The 26,734-nt window shown below is 36.2% G+C and overlaps 1 protein-coding gene across 1 annotated transcript in view; it reads right to left on the bottom strand.

Annotated features, from left to right (window-relative positions):
- The window catches only part of CSMD1 (CUB and Sushi multiple domains 1), a 1,210,443-nt gene that overhangs the window by 154,992 nt on the left and 1,028,717 nt on the right, over nt 1–26,734 (bottom strand). The window contains exons 37-40 of the mRNA XM_055714855.1: nt 19,634–19,738; nt 8,260–8,378; nt 2,697–2,766; nt 313–429 (exon numbers count right to left, since the gene is read on the bottom strand). Coding sequence (XP_055570830.1) covers nt 313–429; nt 2,697–2,766; nt 8,260–8,378; nt 19,634–19,738 — 411 coding nt within the window. The remainder of the gene's footprint in view (nt 1–312; nt 430–2,696; nt 2,767–8,259; nt 8,379–19,633; nt 19,739–26,734) is intronic.

Here is a 26,734-nt window from a genome sequence, read left to right as displayed (position 1 = left end):
TAAACAGAAGACCACCAATTAATTTAGAAGTCAAATTGTTTACTTCATCTGATATATCTTCATGCAGCTGATTTCACTTGCTCAGAAATCAGTTTCCAAGACATGTTGAATTTTACAAATAAGTTGTTTTGACAAAGATAAATTTTTAAATTGCCAACAATTTTCAAATCAAGAGATAATATAAAATTATGTAAGGGGTTCACAATACATTCACTGGATAAAATTTATTTCATACTGGAAATCAGAATATTCTTTTATATATTTAAATTTGATTACTAGAAATAATTGTTGTCCAAATGTAAGTTTACTTACCATATCCAATAGGCAATAAAATTTTCCATGTACAATCTAAGTTACTAGGGTAATTTCCAGGAAAGCCTGGGCTCAGGATCACACCATCCATGTTTGTCAGTGTTCCACCACATTTAGCTATTACAAATAAAAAGAAAGTAATTGTAATTTTTAATAATAATATTTCTTAATGTTTGGTGTAGGATTGAGTCAAAAATGGATTTTCCATTATAACCCCATGACCCCCAAGCAGTGAAATTTATCACAGTCAAAACACTCCTTGTGAAGGAGGAAAAAAATAAAAGTAATCTGAGTTAGAGCAAAATGCTTAGTTAATGCAATTTGTTCACTGTAATTTTACTACAAATATGTACTTGCACATATAGATTGGATAACCCATTGTCTCAGCTTGCCAATTATGGTTAAAAACATCTGGTGCTATGTTAAGATAGGCTTCATAATCAGAGGAACAAATTTGGAATTAAACTGAATTACGATACTGCTCAATGATGCAGCTGCAGATCTACTAGTTTAATATTAGCTATAACCTCACCTGAGTTTAAAAACAAACAAAAGAACCCCACCACACTTCTTTCTTTAATTTAGAAAGAGGATAGACTAGCTGCATAACAGAATTATTCTTTGCTTACTATCTGTACGTTTTTCTTCAGCAAATTCATATCATTGCAGCCTGAAAAGCTACTTGCATCATTTAGGATGATGTAAAGCTAAACTGTAAATATGAGAACCAACTTACAAAGAAATTTGTCTGACTTTACACCTTCGCTAGGACAATAATATGAAGGAAGAGTAACTTCAAGAAATCAAATTAAAATCTTGGTATTTATATTTATTATTTGAGGAATCATTACTTTAAAGCCTGTTAGTCTTAATGCCAGGGATTACAGTGATGTATGATCTTGTAACAGAATTGTGCTACTGTGCAATGCGGTAACTATACTGAAAAAAATGAAAAAAACCTACTGGTTAGATTATATAAAAAATTGAATCTAAACAGGGAGAACTCCAATAAAAAGCTAAGAAAGCAGTATCAAACTTCTCAAATATCTCTACCTCCCTGCAATGTTAAATATATTATTTAGTGAAAAGGACAGATTTTGGTTTGCATTCCTGGAAAAATCAATATTTTAAGGGTTGGAGATGGGGGGAGCACGGGGTCATGTTTTAAGGGTCTGTTTGTTTTTTTAGAAGTATTTTAGCTTCCAGTACAGCAAAACTTAACGAACTAAAGGGAAAAAATAAAAATAAAAAAAATCAATGAGCACACTGTTGTCAAATAGGGGCTCTAATATAGAAGGTGAAACATAAGATTAGCAGAAAAAAAAAACCAAAACAACCACATACCACCAAAACTCCAAAATACACATTCCTGAATAAATTTTCCATTTCTAAAATTGAATTGAAGAAACTGTACTGCTTTCATATTAATCATAAGTGACTGCCTCTGTAGAAGTTGACAATACAAAATAATACATAAGCTCAACTTGACAAGCAATCTTTAAAACCATTCAACATTTATACGCTCAATATCATCCCAATCTTTTAAATTCCTCTTATATATGAAGTAAAAGGAACAGTTTTTGCTGACTGAATATTAAAGTTAAAAGCATTTACTGAAGAATGTATTTCAAAGCTGAAGTGACAAAACATTACGATGGAGGTGTGCTTCTGCCCCCTTTATTCCTGCTTTTTCTTGAAATAAGCATGCCAAAAGACAACAGAATCTTAACTCCCTTAAACTTTGTTTAATCAAGAAAATACAGCAGAACAAGATTATTATCTACACAGAGGAAACTCAGGTCTGTTGGGTAAGGTCTTAGTGTGCTCGAAAGGCAAATTCGTTTTAGCTTTGCTTTTTAACTCAGCATGGTTTAATGGCTTTCTCAGAGGAAAACAGCCAGCCTTTTCTGGATCCCTAAAATTCTTTTTCATTCCAACACCCCTGAAGGCTTGGCTTCAGAGCTGCTTTCCATTGCAGACAGACCGTCTGCTTCTCTGAGAAGTCTCATAGGCTCCCTGCATGACCTGCCTTGTTCTTGAAAAGGTTCTCCAAGCTAAGCATGCTGCAAAAGGAACATGTTAACTTCCTCTCCCTTCTGAAGAAGATTCAGCCTGATTCAAAGCAGAGTATTCAGGACAAGCTAAACAATGGTAAACATCTGGGTTTCCTCCCTCGTCCACTCTCACAATATTTTTTTAAATAGCATATACACTATATATAATTTTTTTATTGTAATTTTTCCGTATTTCATAGATAGAAATGGAAAGTCAAACAGATTTTGAGTAAGACAGAATTATGTGAAGGAACAAGTTCTGCATGACAAAGCCAGGAGTTTCTTCTGACTGATGTTCAGAACACACTGAAAACAAATAAGTATCCATACCAATGCAGAGAGGAGATGGATAGTTCCAGCGTCGAACTGTTCCTGGCATACAAGAAATATGAGAACGGCCCTGTTTGGAAAGGGTAAAATATTAGATTACAGATACTCATTATGGGACTTGCCATGAAGGCAGAGCTGCAGAGGACCTCCTGGATCATCTTATCTGTGTCTTTTCTTATATCAACCAACTACATTATAATTACTTTTTTGAATTTGTTAAACGCTATGTTCTAATACTTCAGGGTTTATATTCTTATTTTTCTACTGGATAAATGTTCTAGAACACTCTTCCTTTGACAAATTGAAAACCTTTTCACATTTTTGACTAAATATAAGGCTGGTTACAAGACAGAAGCAGCTGACTACATGCATTCATATGATCAAATCTGTTCACTCCCTATTTCAATTCCAGGGTACTCATCCACAGTATAAGCGTACTAGTTCATTTTCAGGCTGCAACCTGGAGTGAATCAACTCCATCAACTCTGAGTGAGCAGTACAGACACAGAGAGGCATTTGTTCCACATCTGCTTGCTACAGATGGTATAGATGTGGACCATGCCGAGATAGTCATCCACAATTTCAGCAGGCCTTGAGCTCTCACATGGCCTCACAACATGACACACTGCATACATGCAATATCTTGGCAGACAGCTATAGAAGTACAAATGCCTCTTTATTTAACTGTCATGTTTAATTTACTCTTCCCATTTTTAAGAAACATCACAAGAACCAAGCAAAATCATGTGGTACCTGGAAGTGAAAAATGTCATGGCTATAACCTGCAAAGCCTGTTCCCACATACTTCAGGGTGGCTGCCCAGGAGCAAGTGCAAAATGCTCAAAGCTTTGCTTGAACTGGTAACAGTTCAGGTTGAAAACTTGGCAGTAGCGAAAGCAAAAGTCTTTTCTGGTCAGTTCTGTCACCTGAGGAACTCAGGTTATGCATTCGACTGTTGGAACATGAAAGCTGAATAATCTGGCAGGAGTGAAAGAGTCTGATACAAAGACTGAGACACAGGACTAAGAGCAAGGTTTCATTTCTGTTTTAATCATTTGGATATACAAAGTTGGGCAAGTCACTTAACATCTCTTCTTTATTTTTATCAAGTGTTTTAAAGTAATATCTACTAAGGTAGCACATTTTATCAATATAATATGAAGACTTATTTAAATGTTATTAGTCTATAGCTATCAAATTTGCATAAAATAATAAGAAAAATTAGTAAACTACAGTAAAGGAAAATTCATCTGATGAAATTAATTCCGTATCATTTGGTAAGTTTACAAAAAAGAAACTACACACACTACTTTGAATAAAGTTCTTATAGAATTGTATGGAATAAAACTACTTTAATTATCAGTTAAGTCTATTTAGACAATCAGCTTCTTAAAGACAAACTGAAGCATTTCCAAAACATGTCTTGAAAGGAAAAAAAACCCAACACATCACTTTTTATTAACATTATGAAAAACTATTGTTCTTCTAAAAATACCACAAATAGATAATAATTCAATAAGATACTTTTTTATAGCAACCTTTTAATTTTTAAGACAAACCTGCACGCACTTATTGTGTCATCTTAGTTACTTGCAAAATGGATGAAGTTTTGAATAATTTACTTAACGCAATATTCCCTACTTTATTCTTTCTTCTTAGTCTATGATTGCATATCTCTGATGTGAGTCAGGGGGAAGCCATAATTTAATACCACAGTCAGGAAAAAAAGTAAAATAGCCTATAAAAGATCTTTTGAAAAATAAAATGAAATTATTCCTCTGGCTTCAAGCCTCTTCCCAACAAGAGCACACTCTGATTTCAGTCTTTTAAAGTCCCCTCCTGGGGGGAGACACTTAATCCTACAGCTAGCAATTACCTTTCTTATGCATCTCCAGGTAGTGGTTTGAGCTCTATGACTTTTCTGGTAAGTCTCAATTATAAACTAATCCACACCTGATTGTTATTGCTAGCTGTGAATATGTTCTCTAAAGACTGAGGGTACTTTCACAGTTAGAGTAAAAAAAAAAAAAAAAAAAAAAAAGGATCTGCAAAGTTATGCTGATCTATACTTGTTGAACAGAAAGCATGCCATGCCTCATAGAACCTTATTTTCATTATTATTTCTTTTTAATTTGGAGCCATTTTTATTTGTGCTCTCTGAGCAACATGCTATACATACATGTGTATGCACTTTCTTACAGTAGAGTCCATACATCATAAAAATCCTCATAAATATTTTGAAAGGTTCAAACTCTTTTCTATTGAATTTGGATATTGAAGGTCTTTTGTTTTACACTTTAGACAAGATCATGAAACTAGTTTCTACATAATTCAAATTCCACAGATAGGACTAAGCTTGTATATGTATGGAAATAGAGGTATAAGGTACTGTTGAAGAACAATATGCTATGAAATTTTAAGAAAGTATTTAACTATGTAATTCCTATATATAAAAAAAATGCAGTTAGTCATATTCAAGGGTTACAGAAAAGACCTGCATACAGACAAAACGTGTGGTTTTATGACAGTGATATACACAGTGTGTTAAAGTTTAGCATTAACACGGATCAGTTTCTTATGTGCCAATCTCTTCCTCCGGAAGGCATGATTGTTTTATACTAATACTGAATTTATGCACTCACATTTCTGATTTTTTTCTAATAAAACTGGATCTAAAACATCAAGTCAGGGCTAACAATGCGTATCTTTAAAAGGTTTCCTGTACTCGTTGCAACTACTTCTGAAGTATTCATAGTCTACTGTTATCACACCACCTCAGTATTTCAGCAGTGCTCTTTTAAGCATGGACATAAAATTCAATGATGCTGTATATTGAGGGTTTATCTACTTCTAATCCATGTCATAAAAATGGAATCATCCCCTGTTTTCATATGCAAAATTCAGACGTTTCATAGCTGAAAAAGTAGGAAGAGTGTGCAATATGATGGGGAATACAGGCAGAAGTCACCCTAGCAAACCTCAACAATTTAGATACCCATGTTAACCTTTCGATATTCTAATCAATGAGGAAAGATTCTTTCAAAGGCACCTGTCCTAACACAAAATCTTAGTATGAATCATCCCTTGGAGTTGTGTGGCTGTTTAGTGTCACAATGAAAGCCTAAACAGCTGATTCAGATTAGACAGCTGGCTTTTGGATGGATTAGATTGGATTAGATGCTATTCCATCTCCAGAGGAAACCATTAGCACCATTAGGGTAAGTTTTTAACTTTTTTTCAGTCAGATAGCTGCTACAAGTTTACCCAACAATCACGTGTTGGCCTATATATACTCCAGTCTTAATGGCTCAGAAACTGTGGCCTGGATTGCAGCAATGAGGTACTAAGCACCTATTAGCAACTATATGAACTGCAATTATATGACAGTCCTCCAGCATCACCATTAGATCCTGATCCTTTTGCCGTAAGGTAGAACTGAATAAAAATACAGAAAGAATTCCACACAACTTTTCCACAAATATTCAAAATAGGAATCTTTCTCAAAGAAGCAAAAAAGACATTAGTTTTGATTTAATCTAACAACTCTGGAAATACGATTATATTTATTGTCATGTAACCAGGTTTATAGGCTGACTTCCAGACAGATTCCGCATTGAAATAAACTGTCCTGAGTCTAGGGATAACAATAAATTTATCTCAATGCATACAAAAAAGAACTGTAAGAACATATAAGCTACATCTGTACTAGCGGGAGTGCTTGGGCTTGTTTTCTAGCCTTGAGGCCAAATGCATATTCTGTTGTATACCTACCTTCTTAAAATTTTTCTTCTGAATTCTCTTCCAGAACAGTGTCACAATGCAAATTGTCTATCAGGAATAGTCTAGCCTGTGATAATTACTGAACTGTGATACTTCACCTAGGCCAAAAGCATATCAGCACCCCATTCTAACAAATCAATAGTTCTGAAAATCAGTTTTCAGTTCCTATACCTTTGCCTTGGCTATAGCAACATAGACATATGCAGAATACAGCATTTCATCATATACTCAGTTTAACATTAGTTTGAAGAAGAAAAACATTAATCATTCATTAGCAGTCTTTAAATATGTCAGAATCTATTTAGGAGTCCATTTTATTTATTTATTTATTTATTTAAATTACAGGGTTTTTTAAGGGCCCAAATAATAAAAGATATGGTATCAAATATCTCATTTTCTTACTGATATTACTGCTACTTACAAAGGATGTAAGAGAAACAAACAGGGAAAATAAAGTTAATAAAGTCCAAAGGTTAAAGATTTTTACAGTATTTTTGAAATAATATTAATTTTTTCTTTGCTGGAAAGGGAAACTTAAACTTGTTTATATATAAATGATCAGCTGGCTTGTAAGCAATCCTCAAAGTGCTCAGTATGGGTAGAGCAGGCTTTACTGTGCACAGGTCTTGAGCGTTTTCTAATTAGTAGGATACCTGTATGACAGAATCTTTTTTGCAATGGATATGGGATGCTTCTGATGCAAGCCGTTTCAAGTCATGCTATAAACGTAAAAAGCACGGATTAGATTAAAGACTTGATCCTCAATTTGTAATACATGACTGAAAAGGTAAGCATACTGATGATTACCTAGAGAGACTTTTCAAGTACAGGTGTTCCCACAGCCAGCATAGAGCCAAGATGTTCAGTCTGAATCCTATCTGAATTTTAGGAGAATGGGAAGGAATGCTGGGACCAAAGAATAAGCCTATATATGCGGAGGGAGCACTGATTTGGCAAACATCAAATAGGGAACCATGACTTTAACATTCTCTGGAGCTGAAATAGTGACACTTTGCTTTCTCTGATACAGTGGTATGCTTTTATGTTGTCTTGAGTAGGAGCTAGTACCACCCAAAAGCTTCTGAACTTACATGTTTTCAATGTATCACACCAGCGGTGGAATATATGTAAGTGAATTAAAGGAACTAATGAGGGAAGAAAAAAGCTTTCAGTCTTAGATTTATGTAGTACTGTGACATTTACAAACAGCGGCTCAATTACGTGTCTACCATGGGAAACTGAACCAGTGTGTGAACAGTGAACATCCCCAAACTGTGAACTAATTTGTAGTACTTCTTTCCCTGAAAGATTTTTAAAAGTAGATTTAAAATGAATAAAATTTACTTTAGCAACTGAATTCTAAAATTTCTGAGCAGAATATGAAATCCTATGATGTATTTCTATCACTGTGGTTAAAATTTCACCTAGACGAACCACTTCCAGAGACTGAAAAACACAGTACAGTTTCAATAAGCATAGTAGTGAAATAATTTTCTAGAGAAAACATTTTAACTATATTATTTCTTGTCCATTTTGATGTCTTTTACTGCTTAATGGTATGTTAATCTAAGATAAGATTTACCATACCAGATTTACTGAGGGTCAGACTTGCTACATATTCATAGCTGTAAAATGTGGGAGTGACTCACACAGGCTCTACTTGAATCACTTCTATGGACACTCTACAGACTCTTCATTAAAATAAGTTTTGGGTGGGTCTATTAACATACGGTTGCAATTATTCAACAGTGTACAATTCAAAGAAAAAGGAAGAAAGAAATACCTGTAATGTATATCCTGGCTCACACTGAAATGACAAAACATCATTCACCATATATCTATCTCCTGATTTGATCCCATTGCTAGGAATTACTGGTTCTGGACAGGCAGCAAGGCCTACAGCTGAGGAAAGTAAACACAAACATTGTAAAAACATAGATAAGTGGACAACAGCTCTTCATTGATATTCTCTGCTCTAATGAATTCTTTCCATGGCATTGGGTTATCTGAGAGAATAATAATTAAAAATTAATTTCAACATTAAACTGTTTAAAACACAGAAGTTTTAAGAACTGCCCTACAGAATACAAACGGTATGACTGAAGCACAAAGATTACATACTGTGACTTGTACCACTTGCTATGTCATGTTGCGGTCACATACTATGACATTTTATTGACTTCAACCAGTACAATATTTCTAGTATATTAATATTAAAAGAGCCTTTTTTTTTTTCCTTTTCTTCCCTTTTTTCCCCCTTATCCTTGTGAGGGGAATGGAGAGAGAAAGAGGGAATATACTTTATGCATATTCTCTCTTTTCAGCAATAGATGAGCAGAATTACTGAGGTTAGATGGTAGAGCCTTTTGGAGCAGCAACTAAAGGCCAAGGGTGTTTCTCTAGTTTAGACAACTCCATTGACTATAAAGAAGTTTAGGCACCTGAAATTTAGTACTCTTAACCCAAAACTAAATCTTTGCGTAGGTGTAACAGGACAGTCTGCTCTTCACTATTTTTAAGCCAGGTGTTAGCAAACAGATTAGTTTTACAGACTCATGATGATTAGTAATTTCTCAAATGTGTTCACCTAAATTTGGCAACATGAAGTACTAGCTTCTTTTTGTCAAGTGCATATGACTTCTTTTTTTTTTTTTTTTTTTTCCCCCCTTGGGTGCTTATCTAAGGAGTTTGTTAGTCAGTACAACAGAAAATGAAATGTCATCTCTGCTATCTAAGCTAAAATGCTCCAAATGAACAAGAGTTGAGAAACTGCTGATCAGATTCAACAATTCTGTGCTTTTAAGATGTGCTTTGCAATCAGAAGGACCAGCAGAATTGGTTGGTCTGATGACAGAATCTTCTTCCCCTTATAACATTAAAAACTCTCTTTGAAACAATATAAAATGTATATTTTTAATTGTGAAGTTCTTTATTAAGTAGATAATGTTACTACTGAAACATAAATACGTAACTGCTGTATTTTCTTAAAGTATGATTTGTAACAGCCAGAACAGAAGGGGAATCACTATCACAGTGTGTGCGAACAGAATTTATTACCACAAAATTCTGTAAAAATCAGATTAAAAAAATACTTTCCTGAATGTAATAGTGTCCTTCAGTTCACTTGTAAGAAAAAATAACTAAATGAATGCAGCAACTCTCACTATCTTCTTGTGAAATCTAACCCCTTTAGTGACAGTAAGTGCAACTTGACAGAGTGTTTAGTACAGAAATTGCATATTTGGCTTTACTCTGATACCTGACATTTTGGAGTCTTGTTGTTGCAAATGGTTCATCTTGAAATTATATCTGATATTACTCATTGAGGCCCTAGTCTTTCTATAGAAACACAATTTCCTTTCCGATAATGCTGCTTACACATTTTGATACAGACAAGGTTTTAACTTCATGCCCTAAGCCTTTATGTATCTACTTATCATCACTCAAATATAAATGCCTTACAAATCTTAAATACACACATAAGAATTTCGTGTTTCCCACTTCACCCACCTCCAGTCAGTTTTTTGCAGCTCAGGTTTTAGCTGAAGTGAATATATTTTTACTGATGAAGCACACTGAATTTTGAAATAGCTTTTATACTTTCACCTGGAATTGGTATTGCCAAGACATTTTTTTCCTTTCCTGGAAACACGCTCCATAATCCTGTACGTGCTTTCTACGTCCTACGCCCTCGACTAAGTCTAAACATACTTTAAAGATTTTCAGAAATTTCTGCCACAGAATTTACAGATTTTGGTGTTCTACCAATATAATGAATTTTCAAATTATGCTATGGTGATTTCATGGGGCCACTAAGGACTCCATCTGTAGTCATTATATGGAAGTGTATTATTCCAAATAAGCATAAGGATATAAAAATTAACTGCAGTGGGTTTGGATTTGTTGCAGTCTCCTATTACCGTTCTTTGGGTCAACCACTCTGAATTCCACAATACCATAAATGTATCCATGTCTGGAAAATTTATTTGAGTATAGGTACACAATACCTGTGATCTGCATCTGCACAAACATTTTGCTCCAGCATTAAGTGAAGGGTAACATCTTATCTCAATAATTCAAACTACAGTATATAGGCTGTTGTTTACCACTTTGAGAACCCAGTGTTCAGAGACAACATAAATGAATCAAGCTTTATGTCTGCTTTGCTTTAATGTTCTCACTCTTGAATAGAAGTTAAAATTTAAATAGGTCTGCACCAAACTCACCATTATTAAATAAAATAGCACCAAAAAAAGACATTGTGACAAAATTGCTTATAGATAGCAATGTACTTGCTGAATTCTGTGACTATAAATTTGAGGTTCACTTTCTGTCACCAATAAAGTTGTGTTTTGGTTGAACTCAGCACTCCTGTGTGTTGACAGTTACAGGCCTGCAGACTCTAGATGTGTATGAATAAAGTTTCTTTTGCAGATTTTTCTGAGTCACATAAACAGTTTTATAACAGTAACTGCATAGCGATACTAATAATGTGTTTGTAATATAGGGCTTTCTATCATTAGTTAAATAGCATACATAACTTAGACTAAGATCAAAAGAAAATCTTCAAAGTTATTTTCTCTGCAACTGTTATATATGGTATTACACTATGTATTTTACCTTTAACAGATTTTAATAATTCAGTAAAAACGTCTCTCTGCTAGCTGCTTATACTTTGTACATACTACTTCTTTGGTCTGATGACGAAACTTATAATATAGAATATTATATCAGAATATCACCAAATAGTATGCAAAACCCACTCATAATTTAATTTATTTGATATACCTGACATTAGGAAGCAATATTACTTTCCCCCAAACAAAGAGAAAGTTGGAAACAGAAGCAAATACTATTCTGAATCCTCATCTTCCATAATTTTAAACATTAAGGGAGGGAGCAACTGGAATTTGTCGAGCTCTCCCTAGGGGTGGATGCAGAATGAGTCAAAAGCTTATGGGTAAAGATTAAAGGGCAGCCCAACATGGCTGTTGTGGGTGTATACTACAGGCCACCTGATCAGGAACAAGAAGTCGAGGCCTTCTACAGCCAATTGGAGGTAGCCTCACAACCACTGGCCCTGGTTCTCATGGGAGATTTCAACCACTCTGACATCTGCTGGAAAGACAACACAGCTGGGCACACACAGTCCAGGAGGTTCCTGCAGAGCATTGCTGATAACTTTTTTACATGGATGGTGGAGGCGGCAACAAGGGAAAGTGTGCTTCTGGACCCTGTACTCACAAATAAAGAACTGGTTGGGGATGTGAAGGCTGGGGGCAGCCTTGGTTGCAGCAACCATGAGATGATGGAGTTCAGGATCCTATATGGAGGAAGCAGGGCAGTAAGTAGGTTTGCAACCCTGGATTTCAGGATAGCTGACTTTGGCCTCTTCAAGGACCTGCTTGGAGGAATCCCATGGGTTATGGCTCTAGAAGGTAGGAGGTCCAAGAGAGCTGGCTGATATTCAAGAATCACTTTCTCCAAGCTCAAGATAGGTGCATCCCTGTACGTATGAAATCAAGCAAAGGGGGCAGGAGGTCTGCATGGGTGAGCAAGGAGCTTCTTGAAAAACTCAAACAGAAGAAGGAATTTTATGGGATGTGGAAAAAGGGATGGGCCACTTGAAAGGAATATAGGAACACTGTCAGAACATGCACGGAGGCAATGAGAAGGCTAAGATCCATTTGGAATCAAATCTGGTGAGGAAGGTCAAGGACAACAAGAAGGGTTTCTTCAAGTAGATCAGTAGGAAAAGGATGACTAGGGAAAATGTGGGCTGCTCCTGAATGATGAGTGCCCTGGTAATGAAGGAAACAGAAAAGGCAGAGTTACTGAATGCCTTCTTTGCTTCAGCCTTCACTGCCAAGGCTGGCCCTCATGTATCCTAGAGCCTGGAGGCAAGAGAGGAAGTGGGGAGAAAGGAAGACTTTCCCCTGGTTGAGGAGGATCAGGTTAGAAATCATTTAAGCAAAACTGACACCCACAAATCCATTGGCACGGATAGGATGCACGCCCAAGTGCTGATAGATGTTACTGCTAAGCCACTCTCCATCACCTTTGAAAGGTCATGGAGAACAGGAGAGGTGCCTGAGGACTGGAGGAAAGCCAGTGTCACCCCAGTCTTTGAAAAGGGCAAAAAGGAGGACCCAGGGAACTAGAGGCTGGTCAGCCTCACCTCCATCCCTGGAAAGGTGGTGGAACAGCTCATCCTGGAGGTCATCTCTGAACATCTGGAGGAAAAGGTTACTGGGAGCAGTCAACATGGGTTCACCAAGGGGAAATCATGCCTGACCAATCTAATAGCCCTCTATGATGGAAAGACTGGCTGGGTAGACAAGGGGAGAGCAGTGAATGTTGTCTACCTTTACTTCAGCAAGGCTTTTGACACTGTCTTCCATAACACCCTCATAGGCAAGCTCAGGACATGTGGGTGAGAAGTGGACAGTGAGGTGGACTGAGAACTGGACCTGACTGTGCAACCTGCTCTAGGTGAACGTGCTTTAGCAGGGGGTTGAACTAAATGATCTCCAGAGGTCCCTTACAGACCATTCTGTGATGCTATGATTCTGTGCTTACATAATACTAGCCTAGTTTAGTTAGATAACTAGTTGGTAAGAAGCAGTCCAAAAATCTAAAGAACACGAGAGAAAGCAAACAAATTCTGGTATCCGGGGACATACTAGAGAACTTAAATATTCAAGACTCTGAAACACATTAAACTAGATTGGATGTGACCAGTCAGTAATAAAGGGAAAACATGTTAAATGTCAAGTCCAAGCAATCAAACAAGAACAAGGATTGCTTGGCGCATGCTCTTCAGAGCTCAGCTTCTGCTGTGGAGTACAGGAGAGCACATCAATGTCAAGAATTACAACCCTCTTCCTGACCTTCTCCCACTTACTGCCTCCTAAATACTTTCCTGTCTCCACTGTGCCTTAAGCTAAATAGGCCTCCCTTACATAATTATATACATGCTTACAATTACCTCAAATTCTGTCCAAGCATCACTGCCATTGCTGCTGAAAGAAAATCTTTGCTGGCATATCTGACAATGTGAATGCCCATTAGTGTCTATTTCAGAGAGTTGCAAACTGAACAACACAAGAATTTCTTGACAGGTTTACCAGAAGTCATCCGGCTTGCTTTTTTGCATTCCTCCCTCCCACTCCTATGTGGCTAACTGAAACATCCTGTTCTTTATTATATTACAAACATCAAGCTGGAGTGAATTGTTCTTTACATTTTGATGATGGTATATATGAAACCCAAGCTGTCCCTTCCAAAACTGCATGCTTCAGACAGTAGCCTAAAAAATGCACTTATTTAAATGAATTACTGCAAGAGGGATCAGATTCATGTCAACAGATAGTAAGTTGTATAGATATATTGATAGGATCAGGACCTGCTAAATTAAAAATGGCATTTTTATGATTCACACCTGCTTTAACACAGGGAAAAAGAAAAGATTGCTGCACTGAAGAGCCTCATTAAAGATTGAATTGCATGAAGGACCTTAATCTGGACCTACAAAAATCAATACGCTACTTAGAAGAATACATCTTCTCTGCTAGTCTGGTTTTGTCTTTGAATTTATTAGAGATCTTTATCATAGAGAGGTACTGCAAAAGATAGTCATTGTTCTCTAGTCCCCTTACCAGTCCTTTATTTCAGCTCCTGAGAAACTTTAGTACTTTAAAACATGCAATAGAAAAGCTTCAAAAAAGGAGACAGTAATTAAAATTAAGCTTATGTTTTCACACATGTTACATCAGATTTGTATAGCAGTAAAACAAAAGCTTACAAAAAGAATGATGCTGAATTGTGCCATCTATCCTAGTTCAGGGCAATAAAGCTAGATGACACTATTAAAATACTGATTGCATACATCAGGATTTTTACTGAAATATTTTAATTCTAATCATTACATTTGGATATATTCACACATATACTTACAGGCATTAGTGGCCTAAACCTACGTGTCTATATTCATCACATATTCAGTTCTTGCTAAAACAAACCTGACTTCAACTGAGAAGTTCAAGCAGCATGCTATATGAGCGAATACTCATTGTTTCCAGAGGGTTTTTTTTGTCTGTTTGCATATTAAAGAAAATATTGAAACTACTACTGAATTAATAAATGAGATTTTAAGACCAAGCTTGAATCATGAGTGCCCACAAATGCAATTGAATTAGAACAGGTACATTTCTAAACCATACCATTCGGATAGTTGCTTCCTTTCTTCATTAAGATTAAAATGAGTACAATCAAATATCAGGAATATTTATTCTTCCTACTGTTGTATATATTAGAAATGCAACAAAGCACATTTTCATTGGACTTGCTGGTGGTTTTGAAAATAATTATGTTACTTATTCTACCACAGTTTTGGAGGAAAAATAATGCATATGAAGGATTAGTCAAATGACTAATTTCTGTCTTTTCTACCATTATCTGTTGCAAATTTTACTGCTTTCTCATCATAGGTTACTGCAACCAGTTTAAAACCTACAGCCTTTCTGAAAACAAGAAAGAATGCCATTCAGTGGTTTTTAACAGTACTTACAATTATATGACCCAAATGAAATTTTTCTAAGACACTGAGCAATAATTTCTTTTGAAGGGATGTGTGTATCTGACTTTGAAAACAAATAGCACCCCTCTCCCCAAAGAAACAAAGGACATACAAAAACATCTAAGTCATCATCGACATGATCAAACATAATTGAGTATGACCACTCAACTTGGACAACCAACTCATACCTACATTCTTGATGCCTAACACAAAAACATCTTAAAGTAAATAACATTATACTATTCACTGGAAGACTTGGGTTTTTTTGAAGGCTATAAAGGGAACATATGCACTGCTTAGATTATATACGAACTTAGGTTTGTAGGAGCAGAATGCCCAGATCCTTCCCATGAAAATAAAGACATACATAGAAAAAACCTGCAAATTGAGAGGCCAAGAAAAAGAGACATCGCTAAAAGGAATGTTTTAGGACTAAACACTGGTTCCCAAAATAAAATAAAATAAAATATGCAATGTGAAATGAGGATTTGCAAAATTTTTGCCTTATAAAAAGTATTACAGCTTTCACAATTTCAAAGACAGATAGCTTTTTGTCTTTCAAAAAACCTTTAAACTGATAACGTATTAAAGGATCCAGTGTCCTCTGATGCATGCATACAATTTCCATTAATGTTAACTGGGAAATATATACATATAGCTGGAGAAGAACTCTAAGGCTGTATTCCATGAGGAATGTACGTAGCCACGAAGTTTAGTATTTTGGTTTGTTGTTCTGGAATCTAAAATTAAGCCACAATCTCTGTGGACTTCCCTGAAATCTGATGAAAAACCAGAACAACTAGGAATTTTTATTGTTTGTTTTGACTGACAGGAACTGAATACTCAAGAAAACAACTTCATAAACAAAGCTATCCCCTTTCCACAAAAGAGCAGGAACTATATAGAAGTACATTTGTATTCATAAAGGCATTACCAAATAAGAAAAAAAGCATAGTATAAACTGAATACTTCAAATGAAATCATCACTAAATTTTAATCAGGGTCACAGAAGACCTACCAAATTGCTATTGCAAAATACTTTAAAGAACAATAACATGACATAGTTGAAAATGAAACAAAAAGTATGCCCACCAATTTTACTGCTCTGAGAACTAGTTAAAATTTACCTTTTGGAGTCTTTCTTCTCTATTAAGTCCTTGTATATTGATCGGTAAAACAACATTAAATACCTAAATCTCTGCATTTACGTTCCTGAAGTGCTATGCTGGAGACTTTTAAAGTATAGAAATACATATTAATTCTGGCTTGCTTGCATGATTATGTTGTTGTCATTTTTTATTATTTCTTTCTCTCTCTCTTTTTTTTTTACAAAACTAAGGGTCAGTTTTTCAGTTCATATAAACTGTCATAATTCTGTTGCATTTTTTAAATGACTCTATGCTGATACTAGCTCTTACTTATTGACAATATTTCCCAGCAATTTTTTGCTCTGTCTTCCTCTCTCTAACCTACTCTGTCCCCTCAGCTTGCTTTTTGTACAGGAAATGAAAGAGGTGTTACATAAATCTTTGTGGAAATTTTTTATTCACCTTTTAAATATTATTTTTTCTACATGACTACATTTTCTTTTGTTGTGACTACATAAAATAAGAGAGAAGTGCTACAATAAACAGTAGAACTGATGAAGGGGGAAGAAGCCTTTTCTTTAGTGCAGGGTCCAGAATCCATTGCTTTTCCTCTGTCCTCAGTGAAGACAAACTGAAAGATGACAACAGAGCGGATTCCTGCAAAGCAGGCTACTGACAACTTCAAAAAAGTAAGAGAGAAGGCCTTAATTACCTGCAATGATTTGAATCCACATTGCTGCTACTCATAAGAATACCCTTATCACAGAGGTATACAGAGAATTTCAGCAAAGGCTACAAACTCTTAAGTTCTCTTCTGTAATTACATTCTATAAACTTTTAACACATGTACTTGAACAAGAGCTGAAAACCATGTATCCGCTTAAGTATTGCGACCAGTTGCCTACATCCTACATCCATTCAAGTCAAGCTCTCCTCTAAATATATACATTAAACAGACGCCTCTGTCCTCACAACACTGGTCTGTTTTTAGTGCTCTGCCACTTTTTACAAAATGTTTAAATATTAAGCTAAACCTGAAAAAATGACCGTTCTTCCTGGTAATTAGAATGCTGATACAAATCCTTCTACAGCTGCTTAGTTTGTCTTATTAAGTAGAACATCCTTAAAAGTAGATATTGAGGACCCCTGCTATGACTAAGACATTCAAATTTCTCTAAGATGATGAAAGAACCGAGCTGAGGCCTCTTACACTACAGATGAATGCTTCAGCTGCGAAGTATTTTATTTATAGACTATGAATCTAGCCCTCCTTTTTCTTTGCTTTTATCACAAGTATCTGATCTGATGTTTAACATACCATTTCATATTTTTGTGTTTGTTTTAGTAAGAGAACCCCTCAAGAAAAGGACATTTTTATGTCAATTTTTACATTGACTTCTGAACCAAAGGTATTTATTTTTCCAATGCTGCCTCAAATGCTAGGTGACTGAATGATCACAGGCTTTAGAATTCATAATCAAACACTAGCAATATCTGCATCTTGTTACACAGAAGAGTACTTCCTTCTCTGTTTCTTTCTTGATCTAAAAAGGTGACTGCTCAATATAAAACAGCAAATTCTTGCTGTGGGGATTTGCTCAGTTTCTGTATTCAGAGACACACACAGAGGCACTCCTGCTAGCCCTGCAGAGACTGTATAGCCACCTAAGAAAGGAAATAATTCTTTCCTGCCAGCCTATCAAGAGAGAAGTTAACTAAGCTTTGAATGCTGAATGTTACTACCTTGACCTGTACTGAGTTGCACTTCTAAAAAAACCTGGCCTTGAAATATTGGCACCACTGAAGTCAATAGACACTTAAACAGAGCACAGTTGTGGAACTGGCAATTAGGAGACAAACAAAAGCATAAATCTAAGTGACCTTGCATGCTCCCAAACACTTTTTTACTTCTTAACAGAACACATTTTTACCAGGAGTCACAGAGATAATAAAACCGATACAGTAAAATACAAAAAAATGAGCTTCAAAATGTTCATTGTGCAGCAACCTCCTAGAATAAATTTGTGCTTCTTTATATTTCCTATGGAGTTATACTTTCACTGCAGGTTAAGGTGAAAGGCTTGAGGAGGAAAAAAGACTGACCAACTCGGGAGGAGGGCTCCCCAGAAAAAGAAAATCATAACCTTGTCAAAACAGTAAGTTCTAAAAAAATACCTGCAGTAGTAATAATCATATTTTTATGCTACATCACCATTAGAATGTTTTTATTCAAAAAACCCTACAACTTGCTTGCACATGAATGCTTGAAATAAACAGGAAACCAAATGAAAACATAAAACTATTTTGTGGATTATGTTTAGATTAAAATCTTTGTTGTGAGCTGAAAATCTAGCCTTTAAAAATTCTGTACATATTCATATTTTATTTACAATTTTTAATCTCAATCCTAAATAGAGCTTACTAAAAATCATCCATGTATTTACTTATATGTACTTCTTAAAAAGACGAATAACAACATGAACAGTTTTAGACATTAATATTGGAATGCATGTAATAAAAAAATGAACTCAATTTTCACAAAAAAATCTTGAATGCCATTTTTAAGAAAATAGAGCATGTTCATTTTCAAAAATTAAAGAGGATGTACTTTGTGACCTCCATCAAAGCATTCATCAGATTTAAATCATCAACACATTGATTTTTAGAAGACTAGAATATTCTTTGCAATACTTATTTCCAGTTAAAAGCAAAACAATGCAAGCACATGTGTATATTCTATAGTACTTGAAGTTTTTGAGAGAGGTAATAATACAAGCATGCATGCTTGAGTTAAATATGATTATGTGAGGTCATCCATTGATGCTGATAACAGCAGACCTTTGTATTCTAGAGCCAAGCTGCTCACAAAACATTCATAAAGTTGATATATAGCAGAATTTGCCATTAAGCTTCTTCAGTTATTTCGTTCATACTGCCAACAATTTACCAAGATAACTGTAGTGTTTTCTTGTAGCTGTGGAATTACAAGTTTTTTATTATTTTTTTTAATTACAGAAATTTGTTGAGGGAAAAGAATTTGAAGCAAAGGAAAAACACCAAGAAACAAACATATACATGTATGAATAGGAAAAAATGTGTTATCTGTTCTGGTTTCATCTATTTACAAAAAGTGAAACTAACTCTTACTTTTTTTTGTTACCCAAGTTTCAGAACTAAGCTGAAATAAGTTAAAAAAAAAATACCACACCATAATTAAACATCTTTAAAATGTTTTTTTCTGAATTGGCAGGTTAATTTGTTATATGTAGCTAATTTTTGAAAGCTGGTTTACAGCAAGTTGAAATGGCACTTAATTTAAAATTTCAGTTTAATAGATATCACTTATATCAATTCACACTGAGTAGACTTCTGTAGTCAGGGAAGAAAAAGAAACCACAAAAAAAAAAAAACCCAAAAAGAATATAAATTCTATCTTTCCCTTTTCACATGCATCTTTCCTGAGCAAACGTAAAAAAAACAAGTAGCCTTACTTTTGTATTCCAGGTGAAAACCAGCTGCTGCCACACTAATGTCAGAATGAAAATGCAGATAAAGTTGATTGGAGGTGCTATTCAACAATGCTGGCACGGTTGTACCTAGAAAAATAAGTTATGGAATAAACTGTAGCATGCTGATATATCAGTTTTATACTGAAAAGACATCACCAGGATTGAATCAGACGGGTTCATTTATTTCTCATTATAGGCATGGAAATCTCAAACTTACTGCTATGTTATGCCTTGTTTTCTCCTCAGCCGACAAGAAAATTGTGATCACAAGTCATGATACTAAAAGGCTATGTGCATACAATAAAACAAGATCCCATCATGTTCAGATGAAACTTTATTGACTTGGACAGAAAAAAGAGGCATAACTAGAAAAAAAAATCATGTAAGGAAAGGATTTGATTATGAGAACAAGCTTAACTGCCATTTGACTTTTTTCCACATATAAAAAAACTACAGTACAGAAAAGAGCCATCCAGATTTTTTCTTTGTGTCCACTCCACATCTTCCCACAATAATATTTCAACCGCTTGTCCTAATTCTGAGGGTATGACAGGAAATGAAGAAGCAGGTGCAACACATTAAAAAAAAACCCAAAACCCAAAACCAAAACACACAACCAAAACCCCCCACCACATGCTAGCTTTATCTAATTGAAATAGCTATTATAAAACTGTGTGCCATGGACTCCAGTGTGTGCTACACAACAAGCTTCTCACTCACCCGGGACATGTTCTTTGCCACTAGCATTGAGAAGTCCAACACATGTTTCTTTGTTACCACATGAATACTACGTAACTCATATTCTACTGTCTAAAGCTGGAACACCTACTGAGGCTAAAAATTACATGATTTTCTATGATTGCCCTCAAAGACAGTATCAAGTAGGTAATGAACTTCAACGGTGGTTGCATAAGAAATATTTTCATTTCCTATGGGGCATTTGCTGTTTCTGTAGTAGCTGTGAGCAGACTAGTTATGACCTTGAAACTCGGGCTTAAAAAGAAACCCTGGAAAGAATTACCTTCATAAGTCTACAGTCTAAACTAGGAAATGGTAAATACTTTTAAACCTAAAACTGTATTAAGCAAAATCTTGAGATAAATGGTGAGGAGCTAAAAGATGAGAGGTTGCCCTTTAAGGAAGGTCTGACATGGAAGCTTCAAGTATGGAAATTCACAAACAGTACACAGCATTCACATCACACAATACTTACCATGGAATACAGAAAATAGTGAAACATCTTCCTGGAGGAAAGACTTTTCACAGTATCCATATGGAATTTGAAATTTATTTAAGGATGTTTAAGGTGTCTGTTCTGTAAGGATGAGGATGTTGACTCAGAATGATTATACTCTTCATGGAACTAAAGTGTTCTTCTGGCAGTTCTGTTCCTTCGTAGGATCTGCTAACATTTAACACCAGTTTTTTAATTCCTTAGAGGGTGATACTCAGTAAGATGAGAAATTATATCCTATTGTATTGTGAGAAATAAATGAAGCTAGAGATTTTAATTCTCATAATTGCCACATTCAATGGCGTACATAGTTCAGGCTGGCAGCCTGTCACAAGTGGGGTCCCCCAGGGACTGATATGGGTCCCCACACTGTTTTGACATCTTCATAAGTAATCTGGATTATGGGATTGAAAGCACCCTCACCAAGTTTACTGATAGCACTAAGCTGAGCAGTGAGCTTGACGTGTCAGCCATTTTACAGAGACACCTGGACTGGATGAAAGAGTGGACTAGCAAGAACAGTATGAAGTTTAACAACAACAAGTGTGAAGTCCTGCACCTGGGTTGGAATAGCCAAAATGACCAGTACAGGCTAGGATCTGTGGTGGGTGTGGAGTAGCCTTGCTGAAAAGGACCTGGGGATCCTAATGGACAACAAACTGAACATGAGCCAGCAGTGCACTGATGCAGCAGCAAAGGCAAATAGGTTCCCAGGCTGCATCCAGAGGGGCATTACTAGGAGAGATAGAGGTGTGATTATCCCACTTTACTCAGCACTCATCAAGCTGCACCTGGAGTATTATGTCCGGTTCAGGTCCCCACAATTCAAGAAAGACACAGACAGACTGGAAGAGGGTCCCAAAGGAGAGCCATGAAGATGATGAAAGGGCTGGAGAACCTGCCCTATTTGGAAAGGCTGAAGGAGTTATGTCTCTTCTCCCTGAAGAAGAGAAGGCTCAAAGGAGGACCTCATCACTGTGTTTCAGTACTTAAAGGACAGCTACAGAGAGGATGGAGGCTCTTCTTTCACAGGCAGCCACATGAAGAAGGTAAGTGTAATGACTACAAGTCACTTTAAATATAAGAAAGATTTTTTTTTTTACAGTGAGAGTTATCAGTTACTGGAACAATCTCCTCAGGGACACGGTAGAGTCCTCATCACTGGAGGTTTTTAAGATGCGATTGGAGAAGATGCTAAATAATCTCACCCAGACTCCCTTTTCCACAAAGAGATGGAATCAGATGATCTTTTGAGGTCCCTTCCAACCTGGGCTATTCAGTGATTCTATGATCTAACTGAAATTTTACTGACCACTTGCCAACATCTGCTTCTTCTTGGATTGGGTATATGAAGCATGGAAGATACATTTTAGTGTGGTGACCAGATGTGTCCACAGTGTCCTAGATGTTTTGGACTTCCTTTATCGTCAATAGAAAGAAACAATAATTAAAAGGCAGGAACAGATTTCATGAATAGCAGCTTAGGTGCAGATACCTCCATGGTAGACATCTAACACTCATATAGATGGATACCACGTTAGGATACTGGAGTCTGATTGACAACTTAACCTCTTGATTGAGAAGCTGTAATCTGCAAAACAAGGAACACTCTTAGGAGGCAGTAAGTGCATGTTTGCCTCCCTAAAGGCTTACAAGGGAATGAGGACAATTTTTTTTTACTTTAAGTTTAATTATGATTTTATTTTAGAAATTTATGTACTCTATCCTTTTCAATAGCAATGACAACTAGGAGCAATGTATCTCATTCCAGACATGAACATTACATTGCAAATGGGAAAGGCTGTCTAGGTATCCAAGAAATTTATCACAAAGAATGGAGATTAATGGTAATTTTCCACATTTCTTGGATTAGCACAAACATAGATCAGGGATCACATTCTTACCTTATTTATTTCTAAATTATACTACCATCATAAAAGTAGATTGTTCAGATGTCAACCTCAGTGACTGCTGTATTTGTATGCTTTCTCTGCATATGCCTATACATGTATATACGCATATTTAAGTACATATACATACGTAAAGGAATGTCAGATGTTACCTGCATTTACAATTTTAGATGGAGCTGTAGCTTTTTAGTCTTTCTCTCTCTTTTCTTTTTTTTTAGCTTGAATATACCATAGTCCAGTGAAGCACCGGTCCCAAGCTAGATATGCTAAAATACTGCTGCTTTTCTGGCTTGTTCCACTTTTTTGCTCATTTCTGTGTCTTAAGTAAAATGATCTCTCACTTAAGTTTAGGTTTAATACTTTCAGGAAAAAGTGACTTGTTTGTCAAGAATATCCTCTCACTCAGCTGTGTCTATAACCTTCACTAAGTAGTACAGGACAGACTTTGGCATATTAATGAATTTCTGTCCTTTCATCCCAGGAATTTCCACTCTCTCATAATTCCATTCTGTGACACAATTGGCAGCACAGCATATTTAAAAATACTCATGGGGTGCCTGACATTTATTCAAGTTTTACAAGTTTTGACTTATTGGCTTAAGGGACAGGCTTTATGTAGGTACTTCCATTGCTTAGCTATAAGGACAAAATATCTCTAAATTCAGTTGACAATTTCATAGCCTTATAATGAATGCAGGCTTTAGAAGAGAAAAATATTATTGGAAGGAATATACCCATTTTAGATTGAGGAAGTGGAAAATACGAGACCATGGCTGTTAAGGACAAGCACAGAAGATCAAACACTTGATAAACTTCACATGCACATAAGCTGATTAACATTTAATGAAACTTCTTTTTCCTTTAACATATTTTTAAATAAATTCACCTGCTTTTGGAAATCAAAATGGGTTTTGAAAAACAGGGAACTTAAATCACTTTTCCAAATGAACAATGAAGTATATTACCTCCACAGGAGAAAAATCAATTCCAGTTATGGCTTTTTTTTTTTTTCATTTTTTTTCTTCTGAATATAGGAAGTAAAATTCTATTCTGTTTGTAAAAACGGTGACTTTCCCAATTGAGAGAATTAAGAGTTGATCTGTTCACCCAGTCCCTTAATTTTATTAAAATATTCCAGGTATAACTTTATTATGTAAACTTGGAAACATGTTTACTCATTGTAAAATTTATTAGTAATAATATGAAAAGAATTAATTCTCTCTCTCATAAATGATCCTGTTTCATTCAAACATTTGGTAAGGCAACTAAGCTTCATTCGTTAATCAAAAACCTGCTACACTTGTATGTATTCTGTAAATGCTACAGCAGCTCATGAGCCATCAGCACTACTTTGATGAACCTGTACTATTGAAAGCAAAAATAATTTTATAGTTTTCCGTTTACTCTGAATGTCTCTCAACACTGTCTACAGTCAGCTAGGAAACTTGGCCTTAAAAAGAAGCAGTTTGCTGACAAAAAGGCATCACCTGTCACTATTAGGCACAGGAGACTACCTGGCTCACTATTCCATTGCATGCGACAAAAGTATGCTTGGAGATAATGCCTCTTGGCATTTAACACACCAGTCCCAGCCACAGCAGCTTCTGTCTAGGGTGGCTGTACAAAAATCCTGTACAAAAAAGATTCTGCCACCAAGACAGAAGCACAAGGTATCTTTGTATCTGTTAACACATGGTATCAGGATTTTTGTAACGACTTTGTTTTTGAAGCCTCTATCACTTTCCCTTAAAATAGCATCCTCACATCATAAACATTACCATAGCATAAAAAGAAGAGAAATGCCCTAACATTTTTGCCATTCACTAATGAAAGATGACACCAGGATTAATCCAAAAAGGACAAGAAAATATATAAGGGCTCAGATTGCTCTAGTAGACAGCCCTTACTGGCCCTGCCCAGCCCCCTGGGGCTTGCCTGTCCCCACTGTGCCCATGGCCCAGGACCCCATGCCAGTCCCTCCCCCAGTAATGCCACAGCAGGGCTAGTCTCCAGCTCCCCACCGCCCTGCCCTGCCCAGCCCAGCCATGGGGTCCATCAAGCTGGGCCCATCAAGCTAGATCTATATCCCAGCCCGGCCTCAGCCTGTTCCAGTCCCCAGAGAGATGCCCCATGCCTGGGACTGGGGCTGGCCTGGTGTCCCCCAGATGCCCTGCCTCTGGCTGGGGTGGGGGGATGGGCCCTGGCTGCTAGGGCCTGCCCTGCCACCCCAGAGCATCCTTATGTCTCCTGGCAACCCAATTTCAGGGAGCTGCTGGCCCCCACTGTGCCCTGACACAAGGAAATGGCATAGTTGCCTAGCTTTGTTAAGTCTTCCTTAAGAAACAAGACTCCAGTGAATTAAGTTTTCCAAATCAACTCCATATTTTAGAAGCACAGTTTAGTAACTTCTTAGTAATTGTATATCTTGAATGCATGTTTAGAAGATAAATGAATTCATAGAGTGAATCAGAAGACAATGTTATTGTACAAGATTTAGCAAGAGAGAAATGATACCTTCTGAATTTTACCACCTATGAAATTATGCCTGGAATTCAGTTTCAATGTCACATTACTGGTTCAATACTGAGAACAGCAGATTTCATGTTATGTTTACATATTCTTCATTAGATCTTTCCCAAACACAAAACAATTATTCACTTTAAATCTGACATTCATTATACAGAAGACATAAACCCACTATAAAGCTGTACTACTCTATCCCCAATGAAATAATTATAATACAAAACCCCTGCCTTTTCCAGTTTCCATGGAAATTAGGAAGGCTTTTAAGCTAAAGCAAAATGACACACTTTCAGTATAGAATAAGAAAGTGTTTTGAATCTTGAGTATTGTTAAATGGAATATTGTTAAATGGATCATTTTATCAGTTCTTTATCCAACGGGTCCAATCTATTTGCCTAATATTTCACCTGCTAAAGCTGATTAAGTTCTATAATTTCATTCTTCTCCATTGCCAATTTAATATACCGCATAGTTACTAGCATTTAATATAAAATGTTACAGCCTTTTGCTCTGGGTCTGGCTGAAACAGAGTTAAATTTCTTCATAGTAATTGGCATGGTGCTGTGCTTTGGATTCGTGACCAAACTAGTGTTGATAATACAGGGATGTTTTCCTTATTGCTGAGCAGTGCTTGCACAGCAAGCATCAAGACCACCGTTTGTCACACTGTCCCACCAGTGAGTAGGCTGGGCGTGCATGAGAAGTTGGGAGGCGACACAGCTGGGACAGCAGATCACAACTGACTCAAGGGATATCCCATACCATATGATATCATACTCAGCAATAAAAACTGTGGGACAAAAGAGGAAGGGCATCCTATACTGGCAGTTATAGCATTCCTATTCCCAAGCAACCATTATGCATAAGCCCTGCTGTCCTGGATGTGGCTGAACACCTGCCTGTTGATGGGAAGCAGTGAATAAATTCTTTGGTTTGCTTTGCTTGCATGTCAAGCTTTCGCTTTACCTATTATATCTCAATCCATGAGTTGTCTCACTTTTAACCTTATGATTCTCTACCCCATCCCACTGTGTGGGAGTGAGCAAACAGCTGAGTGGGGCTGAGCTGCCTACTAAAGTTAACTCACAACATATTTTAATATTTAAATTTTGAGGTGTAACTTCAAATTATTTAATTCAATATCCGAATAAACAATAGGGAGTTAATTTATTCAGTTGATCATTCATTTCCCTACATAATCCAATATACATTTATACTTCAAAAGTTTGTGAAGTTACCAGAGTGGCAAAATTCCACAAAATGCTTTAGCTACACCAGAATCAGATCAGGCTTGTGATAAGAGCTCATGAATCTAGGATATTTTTCATGACTTAATCTTATATGAACTATCTCTTTCTCTTGGTTTCGTTTATAGAACATGCTCTTTCTATAGAAACTGTCTCATAGAAAAGGAGT

This window comes from Falco cherrug, chromosome 6, assembly GCF_023634085.1.
Source record: "Falco cherrug isolate bFalChe1 chromosome 6, bFalChe1.pri, whole genome shotgun sequence".
NCBI classification, from domain to species: Eukaryota; Metazoa; Chordata; class Aves; order Falconiformes; family Falconidae; genus Falco; species Falco cherrug.
The sequence above is the reverse complement of the archived record's forward strand: the minus strand, read 5'-3'. Positions and strand labels throughout refer to the sequence as shown.